The 23794-nt window shown below is 51.4% G+C and overlaps 2 protein-coding genes across 3 annotated transcripts; one reads left to right on the top strand and one right to left on the bottom strand.

The window, feature by feature from the left end:
* Positions 1-1972: 1972 nt before the first annotated feature.
* On the bottom strand, positions 1973-14707 carry PGPEP1 (pyroglutamyl-peptidase I). Of its 2 annotated transcripts, none has more exons than XM_053999519.1 (5): positions 14414-14707; positions 11084-11136; positions 5015-5131; positions 4043-4275; positions 1973-2348 (listed from the first exon to the last, which is right to left on the bottom strand). In XM_053999519.1, the coding sequence occupies exons 4-5, from the start codon at positions 4246-4248 to the stop codon at positions 2156-2158; spliced, it is 399 nt and encodes a 132-aa protein (XP_053855494.1). In that variant the 5' UTR covers positions 4249-4275; positions 5015-5131; positions 11084-11136; positions 14414-14707; the 3' UTR covers positions 1973-2155. The 2 variants fall into 2 exon arrangements, with proteins under 2 accessions (XP_053855494.1, XP_053855493.1); XM_053999518.1 differs by lacking the exon at positions 14414-14707 and adding an exon at positions 14078-14145.
* LSM4 (LSM4 homolog, U6 small nuclear RNA and mRNA degradation associated) lies at positions 14624-22216 on the top strand. Its single transcript, XM_053999549.1, has 5 exons — positions 14624-14725; positions 14925-14966; positions 15073-15171; positions 18553-18736; positions 20815-22216. Exons 1-5 carry the CDS (start codon positions 14723-14725, stop codon positions 20901-20903), a joined length of 417 nt encoding a protein of 138 aa, XP_053855524.1. The 5' UTR covers positions 14624-14722; the 3' UTR covers positions 20904-22216.
* The last annotated feature ends 1578 nt before the right edge of the window (positions 22217-23794 follow it).

Here is a 23794-nt window from a genome sequence, read left to right as displayed (position 1 = left end):
CCTGCCCCGACCCCTTTGTGGGTCCCTCCCAGCCCCTGCTGAGATTCCAACCCCTGGAATTTCACTGTGGCCTCAGCAATCTGTTGATTTTCCACTTCCATTTCGCCCACAAGAGACACCAGAGGGGAATGAAGCAGTTTTTCTGGGAATTACTCCATCACCAGACCCCGTGGGATATTCCTCTTCCCCAAGTTTAGCAGCTACGAAACACCCAGGACAAAAAACTTCCCACCAACAAAGGAACAAATCCTATGGGGATAAAGAACTCAACTAATCACAAAAAGAAAACCCCCCAAAAAAAAAAACCTGTGTCAAAGCACGAAGGTTTCAACAAAATATTAAATAAAATAAATTACTAATCAGGGAATCTGACAAGTGCTACCTCGGAGTCGATGGGAATGACAATATTTCACTTGAGGGCAAATTCCTCTGAGCAGGAAGGCCTGGATAGTGAACAGAACCCAGAATTTCCTTGGGTCTATCCAAAAAAAAAAATCTTCCTGCTCAGGTGCCCTCAGCAGAGTCCTTGCAGCTGCAAGGTTTTTGTCCTGTCTCAAGGGTTACAAGGAGAGGTTTTGTCACCAGACTTCTCCTGGCGAGCTCAGGGCAGCTCTCACTGAGAGTTACTATAGCAGAGCCAGTCAGCACCAGAGAAATTCAAAATCGTGGGCTTTTAAAACCTTTAAAATGTTGGTTTTTTATATATATATACATATATTTCTATCTTATTTGTAAAAGCATCACGGATTTCTCCACCCAAATGGCCTCTCCATGAGACCCCAGCTGCCAATTCTGTGTCTGCTCCAACTTCAGCTGGGTTTGTTTTTTTTTTTTTTTGTTTTGTTTTGGTTTTTTGTTTGTTTGTTTGTTTTGCTGCAATCTCAAAATTCAGCAGCAGATCTCCACACACGACCAGCATCACCCACCTGCTGAGATCCTGCATGCAACCCTTCCCCAAAAGAATTCCTGGGGAAAGTTCCCACAAGCAGCACCACTTCTGAACACCAGGAAAGAGCCTGGAATCCTCACTCTGAGCAAAATTCCTTCATTTCAAATCACTGCCTCTGGTTTCCAGGCAGTGGGATTGGGTTGAAGAGCTGACATTTGATTTTGCAGGGATTCTGTGGATTCCCCCACCTGCATTTTTATGCCTCCACTCCAATCAAGGTGGAATTGGGATCTCAGTTCAACGTTGCTCTCCTCACCTGGAACACCAGGGGGAATTTGCAGCTAAGGGAGTGATGAATTACTCAACCTTCACCTTAAAAACACCACCGAGCACCAGGAGCCCAGGATAAAGATCTCCTGTGGGGAAAAGATTGGTTTTAGACACACTTGAACCGAGGTGTTTGCTACAGGAGGTGGCCAAGAGAGAGGCAGGAAAAAAGAGATTTGGGAAGATTTAGGATCAGGCTCCCCCCTCCAAAAAAAAAAAAAAAAAAATTTCCAGCTGGATTTGGGCTCCAAAAGGAACCCCAAACATCCCTTCTGCTGCAGCTAGACACCTTATGGAATGAGGAATCAGTGCCTTAAAAAATCATTTTCCATTCCAGCAAAGCCATTCCAGGCTCTTCATTCCCAGCAAATTCTGCTTCCCAAGGCAAGCCCACGCCATCCCAGCTGTCCTTCCACATCACCACCTGGAATTTGGGTCCAGGGAGGGGGGGGAAAAACAAACCCAAAACCTGCTGAAAGCCTTTCAAGTCAACAGTTAGCCACCAGAGGGTTGGGTGAGCAATTCCCTGCACCTGAAGGCTGAGTCCAGGTGAGGAACCTCCCAGGGATCCAGGTGAGCACCCATTCCCTGGAAGCTCCCAGCACAAACCCTTCAGGAATCAGGAGCTGCAGGTGTTTTAAGAGAAGAGACTCTGAATCCTTTGTTGCTCGGGCTGAAACTCACAGATTCGACCAAAAAAAAAAAAAAAAAAAGTTAATTTCTAAGCAGAATTTGTAGAATTTTCCTTTTTTTTCTTTTTTTTTTTTTAAGTCTCCAATTCTGAGTCCGGAACCGTTGTTTGTTTTCTTCTTTTTTTTTTTTTTTTTTTTTTTTCCTTTTTTTTCCTTTTTTTTCTTTTTTTTTTCCCCCTCCCAATACTTCAGCAGAGCAGGGAAAAATTTTGGAAGTGCAATACTAGGCGAGCTCCTGGGGCCAGGCTCAGTGTTCATGCTGACAATTGATTTTGTCTTCGGAATGCTCCAAAAGATCCAACATTTCCTCTATGATGGCCTGCAGGGCCCGGCCCAGCTGTTCTGCAGAATAAGGTTTTCCCAGAGGAGGAACGTGGACAAATGCTGACCTCCCACGGCTCTGGTACAAGGAGGTGTAGTAGGTGAAGTCACAGAGGTACCTGGAACACAAAACCAGAGATTATTCCATTAAAAAAAAAAAAAAAAAAAAGGGATAAAACCACATAAAACGAGCTGTAGGCTCCCATCGTGGTGGCATCCTGGGGTTTAGGAGGCAGGAATTGTGAGTCTGGGGTTGTTTTAATTACATTTAGGGCAAAACAACGTGAAAATCTCTTTTTTGCCCCATCCCCTGATCATTGAAAACCAGGTGGCATGGCCAGGCCTGGGAAGTGGAAGGTGTGGGAGGCTCCAGTGCCACGTGGATGTGGCACTTGGGGACACGTGGTGGCCTCGGCAGTGCTGGGGAGTGGCTGCACTCCATGAGCTGAGGGAGCTTTTCCAGCTTCAGCAGCTCCATGGAAAGCTGTGGATTGCAGGGGAACGAGGGGAGCAGGAGGGACGCTGGCACGGGAGGTTGTGGCTGTGCCTGGATCCCCTGGAAGTGTCCCAGGACAGCCTGGAGGGGGTTTGGAGCAGCCTGGGACAGTGGAGGTGTCCCTGCAGGGGTGGGGTGGGATTTAAGGTCCTTCCAAGCTCTCTGGGAGTCCCTGATTCCATGAAGGAGGTGACAAGATGTCACCAGGCCTCCTGTCCCTGACGGATCCAGGAGAGCTGGAGAGGGACTGGGGACAAGGGATGGAGGGACAGGAGCCAGGGAATGGCTCCCAGTGCCAGAGGATGGGCTGGGTGGGAGACTGGGCAGGGATTGTTCCCTGTGGGGATTCAGGGCCAGGCTGGAGGAGGGAAGCTCCAGGGAGACCTTGGAGCCACTTCCAGAGCCTCAAGGGGCTCCAGGAGAGCTGGAGAGGGATTTGGGACAAGGACTGGAACCCCAACACTGGGAATGGCTTCAAAGTGGAAAGGGGAATCTGGGTGGGACAGTGGGAAGGAATATCCCACCCTCCTGGCTGGGATGGAATTCCCAGAGCAGCTGTGGCTGCCCCTGGAAGTGCCCAAGGGGGTTTGGAGCACCCTGGGACAGTGGAAAGGGTGGGATGGGATGGGATGGGCTGGGCTGGGATGGGATGGGATGGGATGGGCTTTAAGGTCCTTCCAACCACTCTAGGAGTCCCTGATTCCATGAAGGAGGTGACAAGCTGGTGTTAAGATGTCACCAGGCTTCCAGACCCTGAGGGATCCACGAGAGCTGGAGAGGGATTTGGGACAAGGACTGGAACCCCAACACAGGGAATGGCTTCAAAGTGGAAAGGAGACTCTGGGTGGGACAGTGGGAAGGAATATCCCACCCTCCTGGCTGGGAGGGGCTGGGATGGAATTCCCAGATCAGCTGGGGCCACCCCTGGAAGTGCCCAAGGCCAGGTTGAAGGGGGTTTGGAGCACCCTGGGACAGTGGAGGTGTCCCTGCAGGGGTGGGCTGGGATGGGATGGGATGGGATGGGATGGGATGGGATGGGATGGGATGGGATGGGATGGGCTGGGATGGGCTTTAAGGTCCTTCCAACCACTCTGGGAGTCCCTGATTCCATGAAGGAGGTGACAAGCTGGTGTTAAGATGTCACCAGGCTTCCAGACCCTGAGGGATCCACGAGAGCTGTGGCCACCCCTGGAACTGCCCACGGCCAGGTTGAACACTGTGGCTTGGAGCAGCGTGGGACACAACTGGAAAACCTTTAAGGTGCCTCCCAAGGCACGGCACTCCAGGATCCCCTGATCCCCAGGGGGCACCCCTTACCTGCCGGCGTCCTTGGAGATGGTGACGGTGACGTCGAGCCCCAGCGCCGAGACCCTCCTGCACACGGCGTCCATGTCGATGATGGAGTCGATGCACTCGGGGCCTCCCTCCACGCAGCACTGGGAGCCCGGGCAGAAGCGACAGTTGTCCAGCCCCTTGTAGCCCACGTTGTGGCCACACTTCTCCAGGGTGACAGTGGTGGCCATGCCCGACACGCCCACGTGAACCACCAGCTGCCAGGGAAAAGGGACGGCTTGGGTTGCTGATCCTCGTGGGATCCCTTCCAGGTGGGGATAGCTCTGGTATCTCTGCCTGCTCTGCCTCTCCTTTCCCTTATCCAGACTCCCAGTCCAGCTCTCTTGGAGCCACTCTGGGGACTGGAAGCCTGGTGACATCTCAGCACCACCTTGTCACCACGTCGACGGAACCATGGACTCCTCTGGGGTGAGGCACCCAGCCCAAGCTTTGACTCGATGACCTCTGATCATTTCCCAGCCTGAATGATTCTGTGCTATGATTTTAAGGTCCTCCCCACCCCAAACCACTCTGGGATTCCACGGCTCCACTCCCAGTGAACCAGGGAGGGGTTGGAGGTGCCAGAGGAACGAGGCGTTCCCATCATGGCTTCAGCACAGCACAATTCTTCTCATTCCACCCCCTCCTGACCTGAACTGTGATTTCATCAGGGTGAAAAGGAGCCTTGGCACCTCCACAGCTGCTGGAGGAGCCCAGGTGGCACAGACAAACCACGAGCTGTCTAGACAGCCCTCTGCAGTGGCCCCTTCACACCCACAGCACTCCGAGCTGTAAAATCCTACAAACTCACATCTTCTCACCACTAAAGAGGAAAAGATCCAGCCAGGGACTACCAGGCTGAAGGAATACATTAAAAAGGAGACTTTCACGTGGTGCCCGCTGCAGGTTCCAACCCTTTGCTGGGTGGTTTTTTTTCACCTCCCTTTACTCACTCACTTGGGGACTGTGCTTCTTCCACAAGGCAGGAATGAGTCTCTGCACGGTCTGGTACTCAACAGGGACCTCGTAGACGTGCAGATCCACGTCATCCCTCAGCCCCAGCTTCTCCAGCTCCTAAAAACACCAGCAAAGCAAAACCAAGGTGGTCAGACACGAGATGAGCAGAGGATTTACTCCTGGAAGGTTTAATGGTTGAGTGAGGGGCTAACACCAGTTTACACCAGGTTGTACAACCTCGTAAACAGCACCTGCAGCGAGTTTACAGCGACCACTGCGGAAAAAACCCCAAACTCATCATGGCAACAACAAAGGCACCTCTCCACCTGTGTGAAGAGCTTCACCCACAGAACCGTTTGTGTGGCTCTGATGTGTGTGTAACAAAGAAATCAACATTTAACTGACAATAGTTATCAGCAACACCCACGCTGCCAAGGAAATCTTGGCTGTGTTATTTATAGAGGGAGAGAGTCACAATCCCTTCTTCCTTCAAGGAGTGACAATGTGGAGAAGGTGGAACTGGAAGGATTTTATCCATCAGCCAGGGCTGCTGGCCTGGTGAAAATAAATTTCATATTTATTTCCAGGTAAAGAGCTCTCAGGGCTGGCTGACAACACCAGTGATTCAACTAACCCAGTAAATTATTTCTCCCTCTCTAACATGAAAACATCCCAAATATCCTGGCAATAAACAGAGCCAATTTCCTTCAAACCTTTTAAAACACCAAGTGGCAGTTAAATACCTTGCAAAGACTTTAAAACCAGAGGAAAGGGGTTTTTTTTTCCTCCCCAGTGTTTCTGACTGGAAAGCACTGTTGGATCCCAAAACTGGGAGTTCTCCCTTGCTCTCCCCAGTCCCACCAGTAAGGCTCCAGTTGGAGCTTTGCTCCTCGACCCCAAACTTCCCAGAACTCAAGGGAACACCCACATGGCCTAAAGCCTCTGGAAAAAAAAAAAAAAAGGGTTCTTAAACAAAACCATCAGCTGAGCCTAAAATTGGAGCCAGGTAACACCAGGAAGCAATTCCCAGTGGGAGAAGAGACCTTGGCCATCATGTTCAAGGAATTCCTGCAGCATCCAACGTGGACCAAGCTTTCCTCTTGTCACCAAATGTCCAAAATTGCTGTCCCCGTGGATCTGAGGGAGGAACAGCCATCAGACTATCAAAGGACATTTCAAACTGCTCCTGAATTTATCTCCCTTCCAGGTTTGGATTTGGGGACCGGAGCCACGAGCTGCTCTCTGAAGCAATTCTCAGGTTTTGTTTTCCTCCTTGCAAGTGCAGATCCGCTGTTTTCACTCTCCAACCTTGTATTCCCTCAGGTTAAAAATTAAAAATTAAAGACACTTAAAAGGAGAAGACAAGTTGAGGTTTGAGGCCTCCCCCATTTAAACGTGAGCAGTGTCTTGCCATCGTTTTTCTGTGTTTTTATCAGCACGAGTGGTTTCCTACTGAGGGAAAAAACACCTTTCACACTTGTACGGCCAAACCACAGGGATGTAACAAGATTTAAGATAACTAAAACACCCAGAGAGGCCAAAGTGACACTTCCACGGAGCAGCAGATATGAGCAACGATGATAAATCACTGGCTCTGGCTCCCAGGGCAAGGCTGATATTAAAGCCTTGCTGTATTGATTAGTGTCTGGCACACTCAGACATTCATTAGCACAGATGGATGGAAGGGATGGTTCACCCACAGCTCCTCTGCACAAACCTGCCTCCAAAACCTTCATAAAGTGAAGGAGTTCACAGAGGGGAGCATTCAAACACCAGGCAGCCTCTTCAGGAGGAGAATAAACACTTTTTAGGAGTGTTAATACTGCTGAGAAGTGATGCTCCTGAAGATGAAGGGTTGGGAAGGAAAAAGCTCCTGAGGATGGATTTGATGGTGGGATTGGGAAGAAAAAGCTCCTGGGGATGGATTTGATGGTGGGATTGGGAAGAAACAACTCCTAGGGAGGGATTTGATGGGGGGATTGTGAAGAAACAACTCCTAGGGATGGATTTGATGGGGAAGATTGGGAAGAAAAAGCTCCTGGGGATGATTTGATGGGGGGGATTGGGAAGAAAAAGCTCCTGGGGATGGATTTGATGGTGGGATTGGGAAGGAACAACTCCTAGGGATGATTTGATGGGGAAGATTGGGAAGAAAAAGCTCATGGGGATGGATTTGGTGGTGGAATTGGGAAGGAAACAGCTCCTAGGGATGATTTGATGGGGAAGATTGGGAAGAAACAGCTCCTGGGGATGGATTTGATGGGAGGGGAAGGAAACAGCTCCTGGGGATGGGCTTGATGGCGAGATTGGGAAGAAAAAGCTCCTGGGGATGGGTTTGATGGTGGGATTGGGAAGGAACAGCTCCTGGGGATGGATTTGATGGTGGAATTGGGAAGGAAACAGCTCCTGGGGATGATTTGATGGGGAAGATTGGGAAGAAACAGCTCCTGGGGATGGATTTGATGGGAGGGGAAGGGAACAGCTCCTGGGGATGGATTTGATGGTGGGATTGGGAAGGAAACAGCTCCTGGGGATGGGTTTGATGGTGGCAAGTTTCACCGGATGAAAAGAGAATCCTCCAGCCACTTAAACCTTAACTTTACCAAGCCACAACTTTTCTTTTAACCAAGCCCAGCGCTCCATAATGAAGATGTTTGCAACCTTCCCCCCCCACCCCATCCCTGAACAACTTCCCCCCCCCCTCCCAGCCCTGTCCACCTGACAACCAGAGCACACAGAACATGTGTGACCGATTCCCTGACCCCTCCACAATGCTGCTCTTTGTCAGCCTCTAATATCCTTATCAGGTCTGTCTAGACACCCTGACAGCAATTGTCCTTCCTAATGTCAAAATGCACTCTGACCTCTCTCCTCCTCCTCCTCCTCCTCCTCCTCCTCCACAGCCAGAAGCATTTTGGGGGGGGATGAAGGAGCCCAGCAGCTTCACAGTCCACAGGTCACACCTGTGTCCACACCTAAGTCACAGCAGGGAGGGCAGAAAAGGAGCTGAGAAAAGCTCATTGTAGTGATTTCTTCTTGGAAGTCCCTCCCCAGCAAAAGTTGCACCCATGGAAGAACAAACAAACAAACAAACAAACAAACAAAAAAAATCCTGGACTGAAACATTAAAACGGTGAAAACTCAAAAAAGCAAACCCAAATGAACACAGAGTGGTTTTGCCTTAAAATAAAGCAGAAAGGAGTTTTTCTTCCTGATGATTTTATAGGAAATACTCACTCTCCTGTGAGTAAAAACTCAAACATTTCACTGGGGTTTATTTTTGGGTGGAATTTCAAAACTTTTCATTTCGACAGCATTATTAGATTGCTGCTGCCACTCTTTAAGGTAGCCATGTGTAAAAATCAGTCAGCTTGCAAAACCAGACAGAAATTCACTTCCAGGGAAAACTCACCCCGTGTCCACATTCTGTGGGAGAACCCAAATAAAACCAGGGGCAGTGAAAGAAAAAAAAAAAAAAAAAAAGAAGTGAATTTTATCCTCGGGGATGCAGCATAATAAAAGATGTAATAAACCAGAACCAGCTCAGCCCCTAGAGCTAGGAAGGATTTAGAAAGATTGTTTAATTGATTTTTCTTCTATTAAAATGCAGATCACACCGTCTGGGATTCGGGGACTCAGACACGCCTTTGTGTCCACGGCGCTCCGTGAAGTCCCCGTCTGAAACTTGCACAATGCCCACCTCGCCCAGGCTCAAAGACATGCTGTTCCTTTTTGTCTGGGCCTCTGGGGGCTGAGACAGGGGAAGGAAAGGCAAATCCTCCCCGCTGCCTCCCAGCTGATGTTTTCAGTCACAATAATCCGCCGGCGATGGGACGGGACCGGAGCCTCCAGCGCGGCGGCAGTTTGTACTCAAAACATCCCCAATTCTGAGTTCAGCCACTCAACACATCCCAAATTCTGAGTTTACCCACTCTAAACATCCCAAATTCTGAGTTTAGCCACTCAAAACATCCCCAATTCTGAGTTTAGCCACTCAAAAATTCCCAATTCTGAGTTTAGGCACTCAAAACATCCCCACTTCTGAGTTTAGGCACTCAAAACATCCCCAGTTCTGAGTTTAGGCACTCAAAACATCCCCAATTCTGAGTTCAGGCACTCAAAACATCCCCAATTCTGAGTTCAGGCACTCAAAACATCCCCAATTCTGAGTTCAGGCACTCAAACCACTCACAGTTCTGAGTTTAACAACTCAACACATCCCCAATTCTGAGTTCAGCCACTCAACACATCCCCAGCTCTGAGTTTAGCCACTCAAAGCACCCTAAATTCTGAGTTTACCCACTCAAAACATCCCCAATTCTGAGTTCAGCCACTCAAAACATCCCCAATTCTGAGTTTAGCCACTCAAAAAATCCCCAATTCTGAGTTTAGCCACTCAAAACACCTCTAACCCTGAATTTGTCCATCTAAAACATCCCAAATTCTGAGTTTATCCACCCAAAACATCCCCAGTTCTGAGTTTAGCCACTCAACACATCCCCAATTCTGAGTTTAGCCACTCAAAACACCCCCAATTCTTGAGTTTAGCCACTCAAAACATCCCCAATTCTGAATTTAGCCACTCAAAACATCTCCAGTTCTGAGTTTATCCACTCCAAACACCCCCAACTCTTGAGTTTTATCATCCCCCAAGCCCCTAAAAATGCATTTTAAATGGAGGGGATGACTTCACCCACCAGCCACACAGCTGAGCAGCCACCAGTGCCTCGAGCTGCTTCTCTTTAGGTTTGTTTATTTTTTTTTTCAAGCAACATCACAACACCCACCACTCCTCCTGCTCCAAAAACACCCTTTTGTCTGTCTCCTCTAAAACAAAAGCAGCTATTTCCAACAGCTGACACTCCACCAGCAAGAACAAACCAAAGCAGAGAGCCTCACCTCTGATTTTTAGCCATGCCCTGTGGTTTTTTTTTCCCCCCATCCACAACCTCCATATTCCTCCAAACTGACCCAAATTTAAATATATTCACTCCCAAAAAGCTCTTGGAGGCAAAGGTTTTTGTCTTCCCTCACCAGCCAACACATTAGGCAGCTGGACATTAGTTGGCTGTAATTGATTAGAGTTTGTGATTTAATTTAAAAGCATTTGAAAGAAGATATTAATCTCAGAGCTCTGAAGGGGAGAGAGACGTGGTGGGGAGAAAAATAGATTTAATTCCCCGGGCAACTGTACTAAAAGGCACCATGGAATTCCCAGTAGCTTTGCCACAAACTCCATCCAGAAGTGACAAAGGAGGAAGAAGTGGGATAACGTGGCAGCACCATCCCTGTAAAAAGTGGTTTTACAGCAAAAAAAACCACATAATTCCATCGAAAAGAGCTTAATTCCTTCTTCTTGCCTCATTTGTGGGATGTCAGCCTCGCTCACACGAACTCCTGGGCACAGGGTGGGAGTTTTTGGGGTGCCCTGTGCATGGCCAGGAGCTGGACTGGATGATTCCCTTCCAGGATATTCCAGGATTTTAGGGACGTGCCCAGGCAGACACAGAGCTACAGGTGGCATAAAGTTGATTTTTCTGAGCAGGCAGGAAAAGCATTTTTCCCCCAGAAACTCCGCCAAGCAGAGGAGGGGGGTGCAAAGAGGCAGCTCTGCCTCGGAATCAGATTCCTGACACACAACTCCACAAAACCTCCAGCTGGAAGTCTCCTCTCAGGGATGAATCTTTGGTTTAAAGGTGAACCAACTGGCCCAGCTTCAAGTGAGAACTGAGAGAAAAAAAACATCCAGATTGCTCTGGGTCGGTCAGTTGCTTTGTTTATTTGGAATTCTCCAGGGCTGAGGAAGATTCCAAGCTCCCTGCCCCATTTAAAAGCATCCAAAGCTGGGAATTCCTTACTTGCCTCAGCTACATTAACCAAATCTCATTAAACTCCACCAGCTAAGGGATTGTTTTCTGAGCAGGGAATCAAACATTATCCAGCTGACCATCTGGGTATCTGCAGAGAGCTCCAGAAGAAGTTGTAAGTGATAAAAAGAGCTGAAACCCCAAATTTGTAGGGATTTGTCCCCTCTTTTGACACTTCCTAAGAGGAAGATTCAGGGGTTACCTGGACTGCAATCCAGCTGGCGTTCACAGCGTGTTCTCCAAACGGCCCAAACCCTGCAAGAGAAGAAAAATGCACAGATTTGACTCAACTTGAAGTTGCAAAGAGGTTTGGGCTTTCCTGGTTTAGTTCTCCTGAAAGAAAACAAAACAAAACAAAACAAAACAAAACAAAACAAAACAAAACAAAACAAAAAACAAAAAACAAAAAAAAAAAAACCCCAAAACAAAAAAAAAAAAAAAAAACCAAAAAAAAACCAACCACCCCCCCCAAAAAAAACCCAAAAAACCCAACCCCACTTCTACCTCTCAGTCCTTATTCCTTTACACCTGACTATCAAACAAGACACCTGCACTAAAATATTTCAACTAGAGCCTTGTACAGTGAAGGAAAACAATAACTTCCTTGAAAAGAAACTTGTTTTTTTCTTGGGGAGAAGAATTTTCCTTCCTGCCCAGGTTAGAAAAATTCGTTATCACCAGCTAACTTGCCCGACGCCACAGAATTAGAATCATGATTGGATTTTCTATTCCTGATTTCTTCAGCCCACAGCAGATGCTTCAAATTTTCCTTCTCCACTCAGGGTCTCCTCCAAGATCTTCGTTAGCATTAATTACACCTCACAAGGAAATAAACAGAGCTGTTGACAACCCACCCACACCACAGCAAAGGCTACCAAGGCGTTATCAAAAATACTTCCTTCAGCACCTCTAAATTCCTAATGAATAACTTTGGACTTAACTGGTAATCCATAACATCTTTTTTCTTCTTTTTTTCCCCTGAGCAAGCACACAAAGGTTGGGCAATTTATCTGGGCGTAACGTCGATATGCTTTCATTTAAAATGTCAGCGGTGCCCTCGGAGCCTCGTGCAATTAGGAGACATAAATTCTGCCCTGAAAGGATCCGAGAGGGACCACAAATATCAGATGACACCTTAATGGAAATGCTGGATTTGCCCTCCCCGGGCAGGCTGAGGTGATGCTGCACAGGGAGGAATTTCCCGATTCCACGCCCGTGGATCTCAACCCGGCGTTGCCGGCTCGCCAGAATAAATATTCCCACAAAATCCAAAATGTTGGGGGTGTTTCCCCGCGAGCAGAGCTGCAGGGGTGTGAGACAAACTATGACAGGGGAACGAGGCAAATTAATGCCTTCCCAGCTGTTTCTGCGAGTCCCACACGACTCTCTGGAAGCAAACGTTGAGACCTGCTAAGCTGGATTCCTAAACAAAGCGTGACAATCCCATGGAAGAAACGAAATCCGAATTTTAACGACTCAGCCACGGAGAGGCTGAAATTCTACAGGTGCCCGGGCACAGGGCACGATTTCCTTGCTCCAAATTCCAAATCCAACTGGCACAGTTGGATCTCGCTGCTCTGACTCATCTCCTGCCCAGATCCCCGGGGTTATCCCTTCCCGGGAACAGAGGGAACTTTGTGGGCAGCATCCAACCCCACGGAGCACGGCACATCCACCACGGGGCCCTCCGAGGCTCCTTAAGCAGCAAAACCAGCTGCAGGGGATCGTGATGGGATTATCTCCTTAACGAGTTCTAAAAAAGAGATTGTGCACAAATGACTCTTATCCTCGGGCAGCGCAGGCTGGGAACCCACCGGGAACACGACACCGTCCCCGGTTTTAAACGGAATTCCGCGTGGCGTTATCAAACAGGGCCAGGGCTGACAAGGCAACCGCTGCGTTTTGCAAACCAGAATTCCCTGGAATTTATTAAAAAAAAAAAAAAAAAAAAAAAAAGGGGAAAAAAAAAAAAAAAAAAAAAAAAGGAGCGTGGAGGAGCCTTGCGAGCAGCAGAACGTTTCCTGACGCAAGTTTTCTGTTTAGTCACCGCCGCTCCACGCTGGATTTGGGCTTGGGAAAGGCAGGATTTGCCACCTGCTCCTTTGGCTCCCCACAACCATTCCCTGGAAAAGGCACTTTTGCCTGTGATTACGGCTGCCCCGCTATTCAAACGGCCTCGCCTTCAGCTGCTGGGGGGGGAGACCTGAATAGTTTGGGCGAGTTCCCCATTTGTCACAGGACGGCCTCACCCACAAATCACCCCGAGCTGCCTTTGTACCCCGGGAAGAGCCTGACAACGCCGGGGCCTCTCGCCGCCTGCGCTCATTCTTCCCCCGGGGCGCTTCTGCCGCGCCTCGGGGGTGTTTTGGGGAGCAGCCCCCACGTTTTGGGAGCTCAGGGTGGGGTGGCCAGCAGGCGATTCCCCCCCCCACCCTGCGCCCCGAATTGGTTTTCCTGCTCCTTGGGAGGCTCGATTCCCTTCTTTCGGCAAAGAGAAAACCTTCGGGATGGGGGTCACGCATGGGAAAAAGGGGAGCCAAGTGCCCGCTGGCTGGGTAAGGGTTAAAAAAGCCCCTCACCGCTGCACCCCCCCCCCCCAGCTCTGACACCCCTGACCCACAGCAGTCCAGCCCCAAAGCCGCCCAGACTCTGCCCTGCGCCCCATTTATCACCCCACACAGGGGACAGCCCCCCGAAACAGCCCCCCGAGGGGACAGCCCCCGCTCCCCATGCCCCCAGTCACCCTCCGATGGGACAGCAGACCCCCCCTCACCTCAGGGAAGGGGGTCCCACACTTATCCCCCAACGATCTCGGGGAAGAGCTCCCCAGCTGCCCCCTCCAAGGCGAAGGGGTCCCCAAAATTACCCCTCTCCCCCAGATTCCTCATCACGGACCAGCAGCACCCTCCAAGCCCCCCATCACTTCGGGGAGGGGTCTTACACTTACCCCCGGCCACTTTAGGTCAGGAAAAGGACCCCCAAACCTCCTCCTCCTCCCTACAGAGCAGGGGTTCCCCACCTACACCCCCAGACCCCTTTACCCCCCCCCAGATCTACCCTCCCCTGGAAGCCCCCCCCTCACCTCGGGGAGGGGCTCCCCCAAATGTCCCCTCCAATCCCCCCGCAGGGAAAGGGGGTCCCCCCATCAATCCCCCCATTTCCCCTCTCACCGCCTCCCCCCAGAGCCGCCCCGTACCCGTCACCACCACCGCCCGCCGCGGCTTCTCCATCGCGGCTCCGTCCCGTCCCGTCCCGTCCCGTCCCGTCCGGTGCCGCCGCCGCCGCCGCCGCCGCCCCGCACTGAGCGCGGCCCCGCCCCGCGCCGCCCGCCCCGCCCCGCCCCGCGCAGCCCGGACCCGCCGCTTCCGCCGCCGCGGCGGAAGTCCCGCCGCGGGACGGCCTGCAGCCCTTCCCCCGTTACCGAGCACCGCGACCCTCCGTGCGCGGCGCAGCCCGAGGGGCTCCCGCTCGCCCGCCTCAGCGCGGGACCCGGCGCGGCGGGGGGGGGGGGTTGGTTAAACAAAACGCTCACCTTGAGCCTCCCGAGGGTTCCCTGCCTGGCTGCGGGGGAGCACGAAGCGCGGCCGCGGTACCGGGAGGTCCGGAGCGCGTCTCGTCCCGTCCCGGCGCGTCCCGTCCCGGGCGGTGCCGCCGCAAAGGCGCGGACCGGGCGGCGCGGCGCGGCCGGGCCGTGAGCCGCGCTCTGATTGGCCGCGGCGGGACCGCGCCGCGCTCTGATTGGCCGCGGCGGGACCGCGCCGCGCTCTGATTGGCCCCGCGCGGAGCCGGGGGCGGTTTGAGCGGCAGCGCCCGGCGCGGCGGCGGCTCCCGGTCCGGCACGATGGTGAGCGGCGGCACCGGGAACGGGGAACCGGGAACCGGGCTTGGGAGGAGGCTGGAGCGGAGGGGAGGGTCTGGCTCGTCTCTTCCCCCCCGCCAGGGATGGCGTGCCCGGTACCCCGCTCGGTGCTCGGGTCGGTGCCCCGGCCGGTGTCCCGTTGTCGGTCGGTGCCTGAGGCCTTTCTCCTCTCTTCCCCTCGTAGCTGCCCCTGTCCTTGCTGAAGACGGCGCAGAACCACCCCATGGTGAGTACCGGCCGCGCGGCCCAGCCCTGCTCCCCTCGCGGGTGACACCGGGCACGTCCCGGTACCGGCGCTGGGCCGGCGCCCCGTGACTGCTGTTCTCCCGCAGCTGGTGGAGCTGAAGAACGGGGAGACGTACAACGGGCACCTGGTGAGCTGCGACAACTGGATGAACATCAACCTGCGGGAGGTCATCTGCACATCACGGGTAAGGCTGGAGCACCGGCACCGGTACCGGGCAGGGGTCACCCACGGCAGTGTCCGCGGGGAGCACCCGGGAGCAGACAGCACTGTCACCCCAGAATCTGTCCCCAGAGGCTCCCCAGCTCTGTCCCTGCAGCCAGGCTGGCTCTGCTGTCGTTCACATCGCTCCTATGGAAGCCTGAAATGCAGATTTAATGTAATTATTGATAACGTCCATTTAATTATTGACAGCGCCCATAACGAAGGAGCAGCCTTGTGTATGTGTGCGGGTGACTGCACATCACAGGATGAGGGGCTGGGGTCCCTCATCCCCCTGGGTGAGGAGTGGGGGGGGTCACGTGCTGTGATGCTGATCCAGGTTTCCCAAAAAACAGAGCCTTTACCTGTCCCAGGCAGCCTCAAACACCACAATCTCTTTTATTCCCTCCAATCTCTTTTATTCCTTCCAATCTCTTTTATTCCTTCCAATCTCTTTTATTCCCTCCAATCTCTTTTATTCCTTCCAATCTCTTTTATTCCCTCCAACCTCTTTTATTCCCTCCCCTCTCCACATCCAACTGAGTTCACCCACTGAGGCTGTCTGGGACCTTTGCCCTTGGCCAAAGTTGCTCCAGGAGATTGGGATCTGTGTTTTGGGCTTTGACCTCCATCAGAAATGTCTGGTCTCGTCCCTGTGGGAAGCACAGGTGGATGGAAATCCAGCTGTTGTTTTGCTTGCCCAGCCCTGGAATGCCAGGTCCTTGTTCTTCCAAAATTCCCCCTGCAAACCCCCTGGTTCCTGCAGTCTCCACGACAGGAATTTGGAGTGGTGTTGCTGGGGGCACATCAGTGTGACAGAGGAGACACCCTGAGTGGGGTTTGCAGGGAGTTTTGGGGTGGAATTTTGGAATTTGTGGCTGGGTCATGGTGGGACAAGGAACTGCTGTTGAATTTAGCGGGAGGGGGGCTCAGAGGAGGTGACAGCAAAGCCTTCCCCGTACCCAAAACAGGAAATTTCTTCCTTCTCCTTGGAAATTTGCTTCCAAAGGCTCAGTGCTCTGCCTGGGAAGAGCAGCAGCTCAGGTTTTATAGGGAGGGATCACCCAGAAGGACGTGGGGATGTTGGAGCGAGTCCAAGATGATCAGAGGGATGGAGCAGCTCTCCTGTGGGAAAAGGCTGGGAGAACTGGGGTTGTTCAGCCTGGAGAGGAGAAGCTTTGGGGTCACCTCACTGGGGCCTTCCAGTGCCTGAAGGGGCCGACAAAAACACGGAAAGAAACTTTGGACAAGGGATGGAATGATGGGGGGAGGGCGGGGTTAGGTGGGATTTTGGGAAGGAATTCCTCCCTGTGAAGGTGGTGAGGGTTTGGGATGAAATCCCCAGAGCAGCCGTGGCTGCCCCTGGATCCCTGGAGTGTCCAAGGCCAGGCTGGACAGGGCTTGGAGCCACCTGAGAATAGTGGGAGGTGTGGAATTGTGACGATCTTTGGGTCCATTCCATGATTCCACGGTTGATTGGAGTTTGTGATTTAATTTAAAAGCATTTGAAAGAAGATATTAATCTCAGAGCTCTGAAGGGGAGAGAGACGTGGTGGGGAGAAAAATAGATTTAATTCCCCGGGCAACTGTACTAAAAGGCACCATGGAATTCCCAGTAGCTTTGCCACAAACTCCATCCAGAAGTGACAAAGGAGGAAGAAGTGGGATAACGTGGCAGCATCATCCCTGTAAAAAGTGGTTTTACAGCAAAAAAACCACCTTAATTCCATCGAAAAGAGCTTAATTCCTTCTTCTTGCCTCATTTGTGGGATGTCAGCCTCGCTCACACGAAACTCCTGGGCACAGGGTGGGAGTTTTTGGGGTGCCCTGTGCGTGGCCAGGAGCTGGACTGGATGATTCCCTTCCAGGATATTCCAGGATTTTAGGGACGTGCCCAGGCAGACACAGAGCTATGGGTGGCATACCTCAGGTGCCTCCAAAGCCCGGGTGAGGATGGGACCTGCCGGGTGGCACTGGTGGCACTGGTGGCACTGGCCACTAGATGGCACGGGACAACGAGCCGGGAGCCTCTTGTTTACTCGGGGGAGGCCGGAACGAGGAAGCGACGGAGCCTGGAGCTCCATCCCTTCCTGCATCCCGAGCCAAGGAGCAGCCAGGCACATCCAAGGCAGGGCGGGGTTTGCCCGGGTGTCTCTTTGCAGGGGAATTGTTGCTCCTCTGCCTCGTCTCTCCTGGGCTTGCCCGTGCAGGCAGAGCTGCCCCAAATAACTCCCCAAAGGGGTGTGGGGAGGCTGCTGAGTCCCCGGAGAGCAGGAACGGGGCGTGCTGGTTTCACCTCCTCTCCCGGGACGCTGCAGGCGCCTGCTCCACATGAGGATGGTTGGGCTGGAGCCATCCCAGCTGCAGCCAGGCCCTGCTGGAGCCAGCTCCCAGTCCCTCCTCCCACTTACATCATGGCCAGGGAGTTGTTGTTCAGCTCTGGGTTCTTATTCCCACTCGCTGAAACCCTGCTGGGCTGAGCCCTAAGGAAGCCCGTGGTATCCCAGGAAAATCCTGAAGCTGCCTGAAAAAGCAGCGCAGGGAGGTGGCTGCTCCGAAACCTGAAGATTTTTTTTTTTTTTTTTTTCTTTTAAATAAATATATAATGTATAAGCTCCTTATTTCCCTCAGCTGCTCTGGAGGCTCACATCTCACAGCCAGCTGGCTCCAGAGCTGCCTCGCTGCTCCTTCCACACCCCAGAGGAGTGAAGGAGTGGGGTGACTCCCAGCTGGAGAAGAATCCTGGCCACAGCTGCTTTTTTTTTTTTTTTTTTTTTTTTAACCAGAATTGGTTGTTCACCACCATTTTTAACTCGTGTCTCTTGTCCCACTTTCAATTCCCTTCTCGTGTGGGGAGGGAAGAAGGGCCTTGTTTCCTCACCCTCTTCTTCTGACATTTTCTGCCAGTGTTTGAGGGAGCTGTGGAACAAATTGAAACTGCAGTTGTCTGTGGGGCTCTGTGTTTTGGGGAGTTAAACCCCCCATTTTTCACAGCTGGTTACAGAAAATGCTCCCAGCAAAGACTGCTGGAGGTCTTGCCCTCTCCAGAAATGCTCAAAATCCCTAAAAGTGACCCAAAATCAGCAGGTTTTGCTTGTGGCCTCACGTGTTGCTCTCCAGCAGGACAGGGACAAGTTCAAAATCCCTAAAATGACCCAAAATCAGCAGGTTTTGTTCATGGCCTCACGTGTTGCTCTCCAGCAGGACAGGGACAAATTCAAAATCCCTAAAATGACCCAAAATCAGCAGGTTTTATTTGTGGCCTCATGTGTTGCTCCCCAACAGGACAGGGACAAATTCAAAATCCCTAAAAGTGACCCAAAATCAGGAAGTTTTGCTCGTGGCCTCACGTGTTGCTCCCCAACAGGACGGGGACAAGTTCTGGAGGATGCCAGAGTGCTACATCCGTGGCAGCACCATCAAATACCTGCGGATCCCCGACGAAATCATTGACATGGTGAAGGAGGAGGTGGTGTCCAAGGGCAGAGGCCGTGGTGGGATGCAGCAGCAGAAGCAGCAGAAGGGCCGTGGGGTTGGAGGAGCTGGACGAGGTAAAAAAACCTTATTTTTCCCTCAGCTTGGAGAATGGGATCCCTGCCTTTAAAATTTCCCCTCTTGTGCAAGGAGCAGCTCTGTTTTAAAAGCCAGGGCTGTGTCTGGGAGAAGCTGGGGCAGCTCCTGAGCAGGATCCAGTCGAGCGAGTGCGTAAGGCAGCCCCTGCCAAGGAACAGGGAGGATTCGTGCCAGGGATGGGCCTCCCTCGTTCCTGGGGTTGGGCAGGAGCTTAAGAGAGTCTGAACTTGACTATTTCAGCTCCTCCTGGCTCGTTTAGGAGCGGGGCCCTGCAGATCTGGAGCTTAGCAAGGCCCAAGGGGAAAACAAAAGGCTGTTCTGGGTGAAAATAGTGAAAATAAACCAGGCTCTGCCCATGGCAGTGAGAGGGGGAAAAAAAAAAATCATCTTCTCCCCCGTTAAAATGGGGGTTTGGGTTTCCTGATTTGTTAATGGATTTATATTTAAAAAAAAAAAACAAAAACAAAACAACAAAAAGACAAAACTATGTGAGGGTTTGAGTTGTTCCTGAAACATGAATAATTCATGTTTTTGATAAAGGGGAGGTTGCCACTTCAGAAGAAATAGGTCACCAAAACAGCCCTTCCCATTTCATGGGGTGAGGTGATCCCAGGGCACTTCAGCTGGGGGATATGCTGCTCCTTTCCCCCCCAAAATTATCCCGCTGGGAGCCTGGGAGCTGTTTCTCTGCTCTCCCCTAATGCCACATCCTTGGGATTTGTGGTCACCCCACAACCCCGGGGCTGCTCTGGGCCCTTCCCCTGCAGTCAGAGCTTAAAAATCCCGAGTTCAATTTCAGGAGGAGCCCTGGGGATGGGGACAGGGACGTGTGAAGCCTCTCTGGAGAGCTGCCTGTGCTCTGGCTATGCCAGGAATCCTGGCAGGACAAGTGGGATGGACCTGGGGCCATTCCCAGCAGCTCCTTCTCCCCAAATCCCTGCTGCCCCTGCAAGCTCCCAGCAGGCAGAAGCGACCTTTCCTTTCCCCTTTATTTTTTTTGTTCCCCTCCTTGCCTTTGCCTCGGCAGGGCAGTTTTTTAGGATTTTTTTTTGGGGGGGGGATGAACACCAAAGGTGGAGCTCCTGCTGTTTCCATGTGCAGCCTCAATTTGCTGATGGAATATTTTCAAGGGAAGCTTCGGCATTTGCTAATTAGCTCAAAGGTTTGGCTCTCATTACCGAGACACGGAGGGAGGAGGGAAAGGGAAGGAGAAAAAAAAAAAAAAAAAAAATAAAGGCAGGACAATTTTGTTGGGAGGCCAACGGGCAGGAGGGAAGCTGTAATTGTGCTCACAGTTGAAAGGATTATTGTTTCTGACACTCCTAATCCTCCTCCTTTGACTTCTTGCTTGCCAAACTCAGAAGTCCCCAGCCTTTGCTCCAGGAGGAGCATCCCAAGCACTGCAGGGTTGGGAATAATTTGTGTTTTGCCTCTGGTTTGGGCACGTCTCCTCCTCTGGAGAAGCTCTTGTGCCTGGTGCTTGGCTTGGGTCTCCTTTGGGCTCTGCCTTTTGTGTAGCAGGGTGGATCCACATCCCTTTGCCCCTAGGATGGAATTTTGGGGGTAAATCTGAGGGCTGGGCTCAGCAGCTCCTGTGGTTTTTTGGGTTTTTGGGATGCTCATCTCACTGCAGCCTCCTAAAAAAAAAAAACCCTGCTGTCCTGTGCCCAGTGCCCTCTCCAGAACCAAGGATTGCTCTGTCCAGTTTTTGGGTTGCCCTCACAGCTCTCAGGGGACACGTTACAACCTGGATTTTAAATTTGTGGCTTCCCTGCTTCCATTTTTTTTTGGAAGAAACTTCATTTTATCACGAGGTGAACATTAACAATGAGATTGCCACGCCAGTGAGATACTGCTGAACTTGCTGCTGAGGGGGGGTGAGTTTATGCACCTCCTAAATAAAGGTCCGGGACTGGAAAAGGAGAAGTCAAAAAGTCACATTTCTGCTTCTGAGGCTCAAAAATGAGCAAGTTTTTGGGTAAAACATGAACAACTGAAGCTGTAAGGCATTGCTGGCTTACAGGGATGCTGATACTTTTTCCTTTCTGCTCCACAGGTGTGTTTGGTGGCCGTGGCCGAGGAATTCCAGGCAGTGGAAGAGGCCAGCAGGAAAAAAAGCCAGGCAGGCAATCAGCCAAGCAGTGAGGGCCAGGGACAGTTTGGGTTTTGTCACCTCAGGGTTGCCACGTGTCCAAAAACGTTCCCTTTCCCACTCTTCCATCAGAGTCAGAGCCCAAATCATCTTCCTTTAATCTGGTGGAGTTTTCACTCCTTGTAGTCAGTAAATCATTGGAAATACTTTTTAAAAATGCGTTCATGGTTAAGGACCGAGGTTCTGCCTTCTCCTGAGAGTGAATTTTTCAGGCTTACCAAGTTTAATTTAAAATATTTTCCTGTTCAGAGGTACCAGAATGAAGGCAAACACTTTCTGGGTTGCTTGGATTTTTTTTTTTTTTTTTTTTTAATACTTGAAACTCGGGAAAACTTGTTTTGTTAGTAACAAATGTATTTTGGTTTAAAAACACTGAACTTGAGGATGCTGTGTCTGTACATGAATAGTCCTAAAGGTTTGGGTTTTTTTTTAAAACCAACAAACTTTTAAGCTATTGCTTTTCTTCTCCTGGCCAGTGAGTTCTGTTTCTCCAGTGGCTTAAGGGAGGGATGAACATTGGCCTTCAAGGCTTGTTCCCAGCAGAGCTTTGTGACAAATGAGCATTTCCCAATTAGTTCATTGCTAATTTGACTTCAGATTAGAAGTTTCCTTCAAAGGAACAGGGATTTTTTTTTTTTTTTTTTTTTTTTTTTTTGCATGAGGCTGGTGCACCCTTTATTCCTCATGGGGGATTTTGAAATTTTTGTTTTTGAACAGCAAGCTGAGTTGCTTTACATGGATTTATTTCCCCCCCCCTGCTTTGAAAACCCTCTCCCTTCTGCTGTGACACCGAGTCCTGAACTCTGACAATATTTCTCAACCTAATTTCTCCCAGTACCTGGTGATTGACCTCACTGGCTGTACCTGTCACTTCCTTCCCCAGCCACCAATTATCTTCCCTTGGGGACACAGGCCAGCGTGTGAACGTGTCCCTCCTGTAGGTTCAGAAAACTCCTGGGAATTCCCAGGTCAGGTTACTCCAGTCTTCCATCCCATGAGCAAAATACACCCTCAGAATATCCTGGCTGATCCCAGTTTGAGCACACGGGGGGGAAGAAACAGCTCTGGGTGTGCCTCAACCCCTCCTGGATGGATGAAACAGCTGCGTTTTTTTGGGGGGGGAAACTGATATTGTGACTTGTTCTGAGCAGGTTTTGGGGTTTGTACAACTAATTCTCATATTGGAGCCTCTGCCATCGCCACTGTACTGAAAAGGAGTGAAGAACATGCTTTTATAGACTTATTTTTTTAATGTTTGTAGAACTGGGCGCAGTGGCGAGCGAGAATAAATCTCCAGCCTCTTCCAGCCGCCTCCCTCTGTGTGTTTGTGATGCTGCTGGGCCCTGCCCGACCCAGAGCCCTTCCCTGAGCCCTGGAATCAGGGATAAACCCCTGAACATTCCGTTTCCAGCGGCAGCCACGTGTTCTCCGTGGAGCTGCTCCTTGTTGAGGCCGTGACCGGCGCTCTGTGCTCGTCCCAGGGGATGGGGTGATGTGTCCTCCCTCCTGGAAAACTCCTGTGGCATTTTAACAAAGCCCAGGCTGTGTCAGACTTTCCCTTCCCAACCTGCTCCCTCCCTTCGGATCCCTCCAGCCACAGAGACTCCGTGTTGCTGTGGCTTCCCTGCTGGAAAGGGAAACAGCTCCAGCCCTGCTGGGATTTAAGGTCTTTTCTGGCAGGAGAAATCCTGACTGCAACAATGGGACCTTTGGCTCCAGCTCGGGGTAGAGTCCTCCAAGTGCTCCTTATCTCCTGGCCAAGCTCTGGGGTCAGGTGATGGAGCTCGTTAAGTTCTGCATTTGTTTAATTACACCACGGGCTTTAGCAGCATTCCCTGCCTGCTTCCCCCTTTTTCCTTTTTTCCACCTCTTCAGGAATATTTTTGTCGTTCCCCCCCCCCCCCCACAAAGGGCAGCTGGGTGGCAGATGGCTCTGTGGAAGGGCTCAGCTGTCACTTTAGGCTTTTCTGCCCCAAAAATGAACATCTGGGGCTGTCACTGCCCCGTGGCAGCGCAGGCAGGCTAAAAAAAAAAAAAAAAAAACAACAACAAAAATTAAACAAAACAGGGAGGAGCGAGATAAAAGCAACAAGCAGAGAGGAGGAAAAAAAGTCTGAGCCTGGCTGCCGGCGTGGGTGGGTGCAGAGCCTGGGCACGGAAAGACCCAGCAAAGGCCACCCTGGAAACCCTTCCCGGGATATTTTGGTGGCAGTCGAGCTGGTGGCAGCCCCGGGTTTGTGTCTCTGACCGCCCCTCGGTGACTCAGAACTTCTGAGCCTCGCCGAGGAGGCAGCACAGGAATAGTTACACACCAGCGACGCGGAGGGAGTGGCTGCCGAAATACTTCAGGGCTGTGCTAAGCAACTAAAAATACACGTCAAACCCTCCTCCTCCTCCTTTTTCCTTTTTAAATCTGTTTTCTTTCTCTCTTTCTTTCTGGGTTTTTTTTTTTTTTTTTCCTTTTCTTGGTTTCTTTGTTTTTAATTCTTGCTTTTGATTGTTGGAGGCCCCTGGGAGTTCCTCGGGGACAGGAGCAGGTTTGGGGACAGGCAGTGGCAGCTGTGACTTCTTGTTTTCCCGGCTCAGTTCCTCTCTCCCTGCCTGTGGCAATGACTAAGAGGCAGCTTCCCCTGCGTGCCTGCCGTGCAAATCCTGGGGTGCAAACCCTGCTTGTTCCCTTTTCCAGGGGGAGCTTGGCACGTGGATGCATCCCTGGTAGCCCGTGGGCACCTTGTGTCCGGCCCACGTTCTCAGTGTCCAGGGCTGCTGGCCGCAGCAGGATCTGTCACCTCTGGTGTCGTGGAGCTGGTGGCACACAGGGGATGGTCCTGGTGGCACTCTTGGGAGCCAGGGTGGGGACAGCAGGATGCTCTGGTGGCCATGG

The sequence above is a fragment of the Vidua macroura genome, chromosome 26 (assembly GCF_024509145.1).
Source record: "Vidua macroura isolate BioBank_ID:100142 chromosome 26, ASM2450914v1, whole genome shotgun sequence".
Taxonomy (NCBI): domain Eukaryota; kingdom Metazoa; phylum Chordata; class Aves; order Passeriformes; family Viduidae; genus Vidua; species Vidua macroura.
Note: the sequence above shows the minus strand (reverse complement) of the source record. Positions and strands in the feature narration are given on the sequence as shown.

Bases quoted from the DNA above. Each gene is read 5' to 3' on its own strand.
- PGPEP1 (XM_053999518.1), bottom strand. From the start codon at position 14,111: ATGGAGAAGCCGCGGCGGGCGGTGGTGGTGACGG. The intron at 5,132-11,083 runs GTAACCCCTGAA...TGGTGTTTTTAG, and splicing joins CCAGCTGGATTGCAGTCCAG to GAGCTGGAGAAGCTGGGGCT. The intron at 2,349-4,042 runs GTAAGGGGTGCC...TTTGTGTTCCAG, and splicing joins ATCTCCAAGGACGCCGGCAG to GTACCTCTGTGACTTCACCT.
- LSM4 (XM_053999549.1), top strand. The intron at 15,172-18,552 runs GTAAGGCTGGAG...GCTCCCCAACAG, and splicing joins AGGTCATCTGCACATCACGG to GACGGGGACAAGTTCTGGAG. The intron at 18,737-20,814 runs GTAAAAAAACCT...TCTGCTCCACAG, and splicing joins GGTTGGAGGAGCTGGACGAG to GTGTGTTTGGTGGCCGTGGC.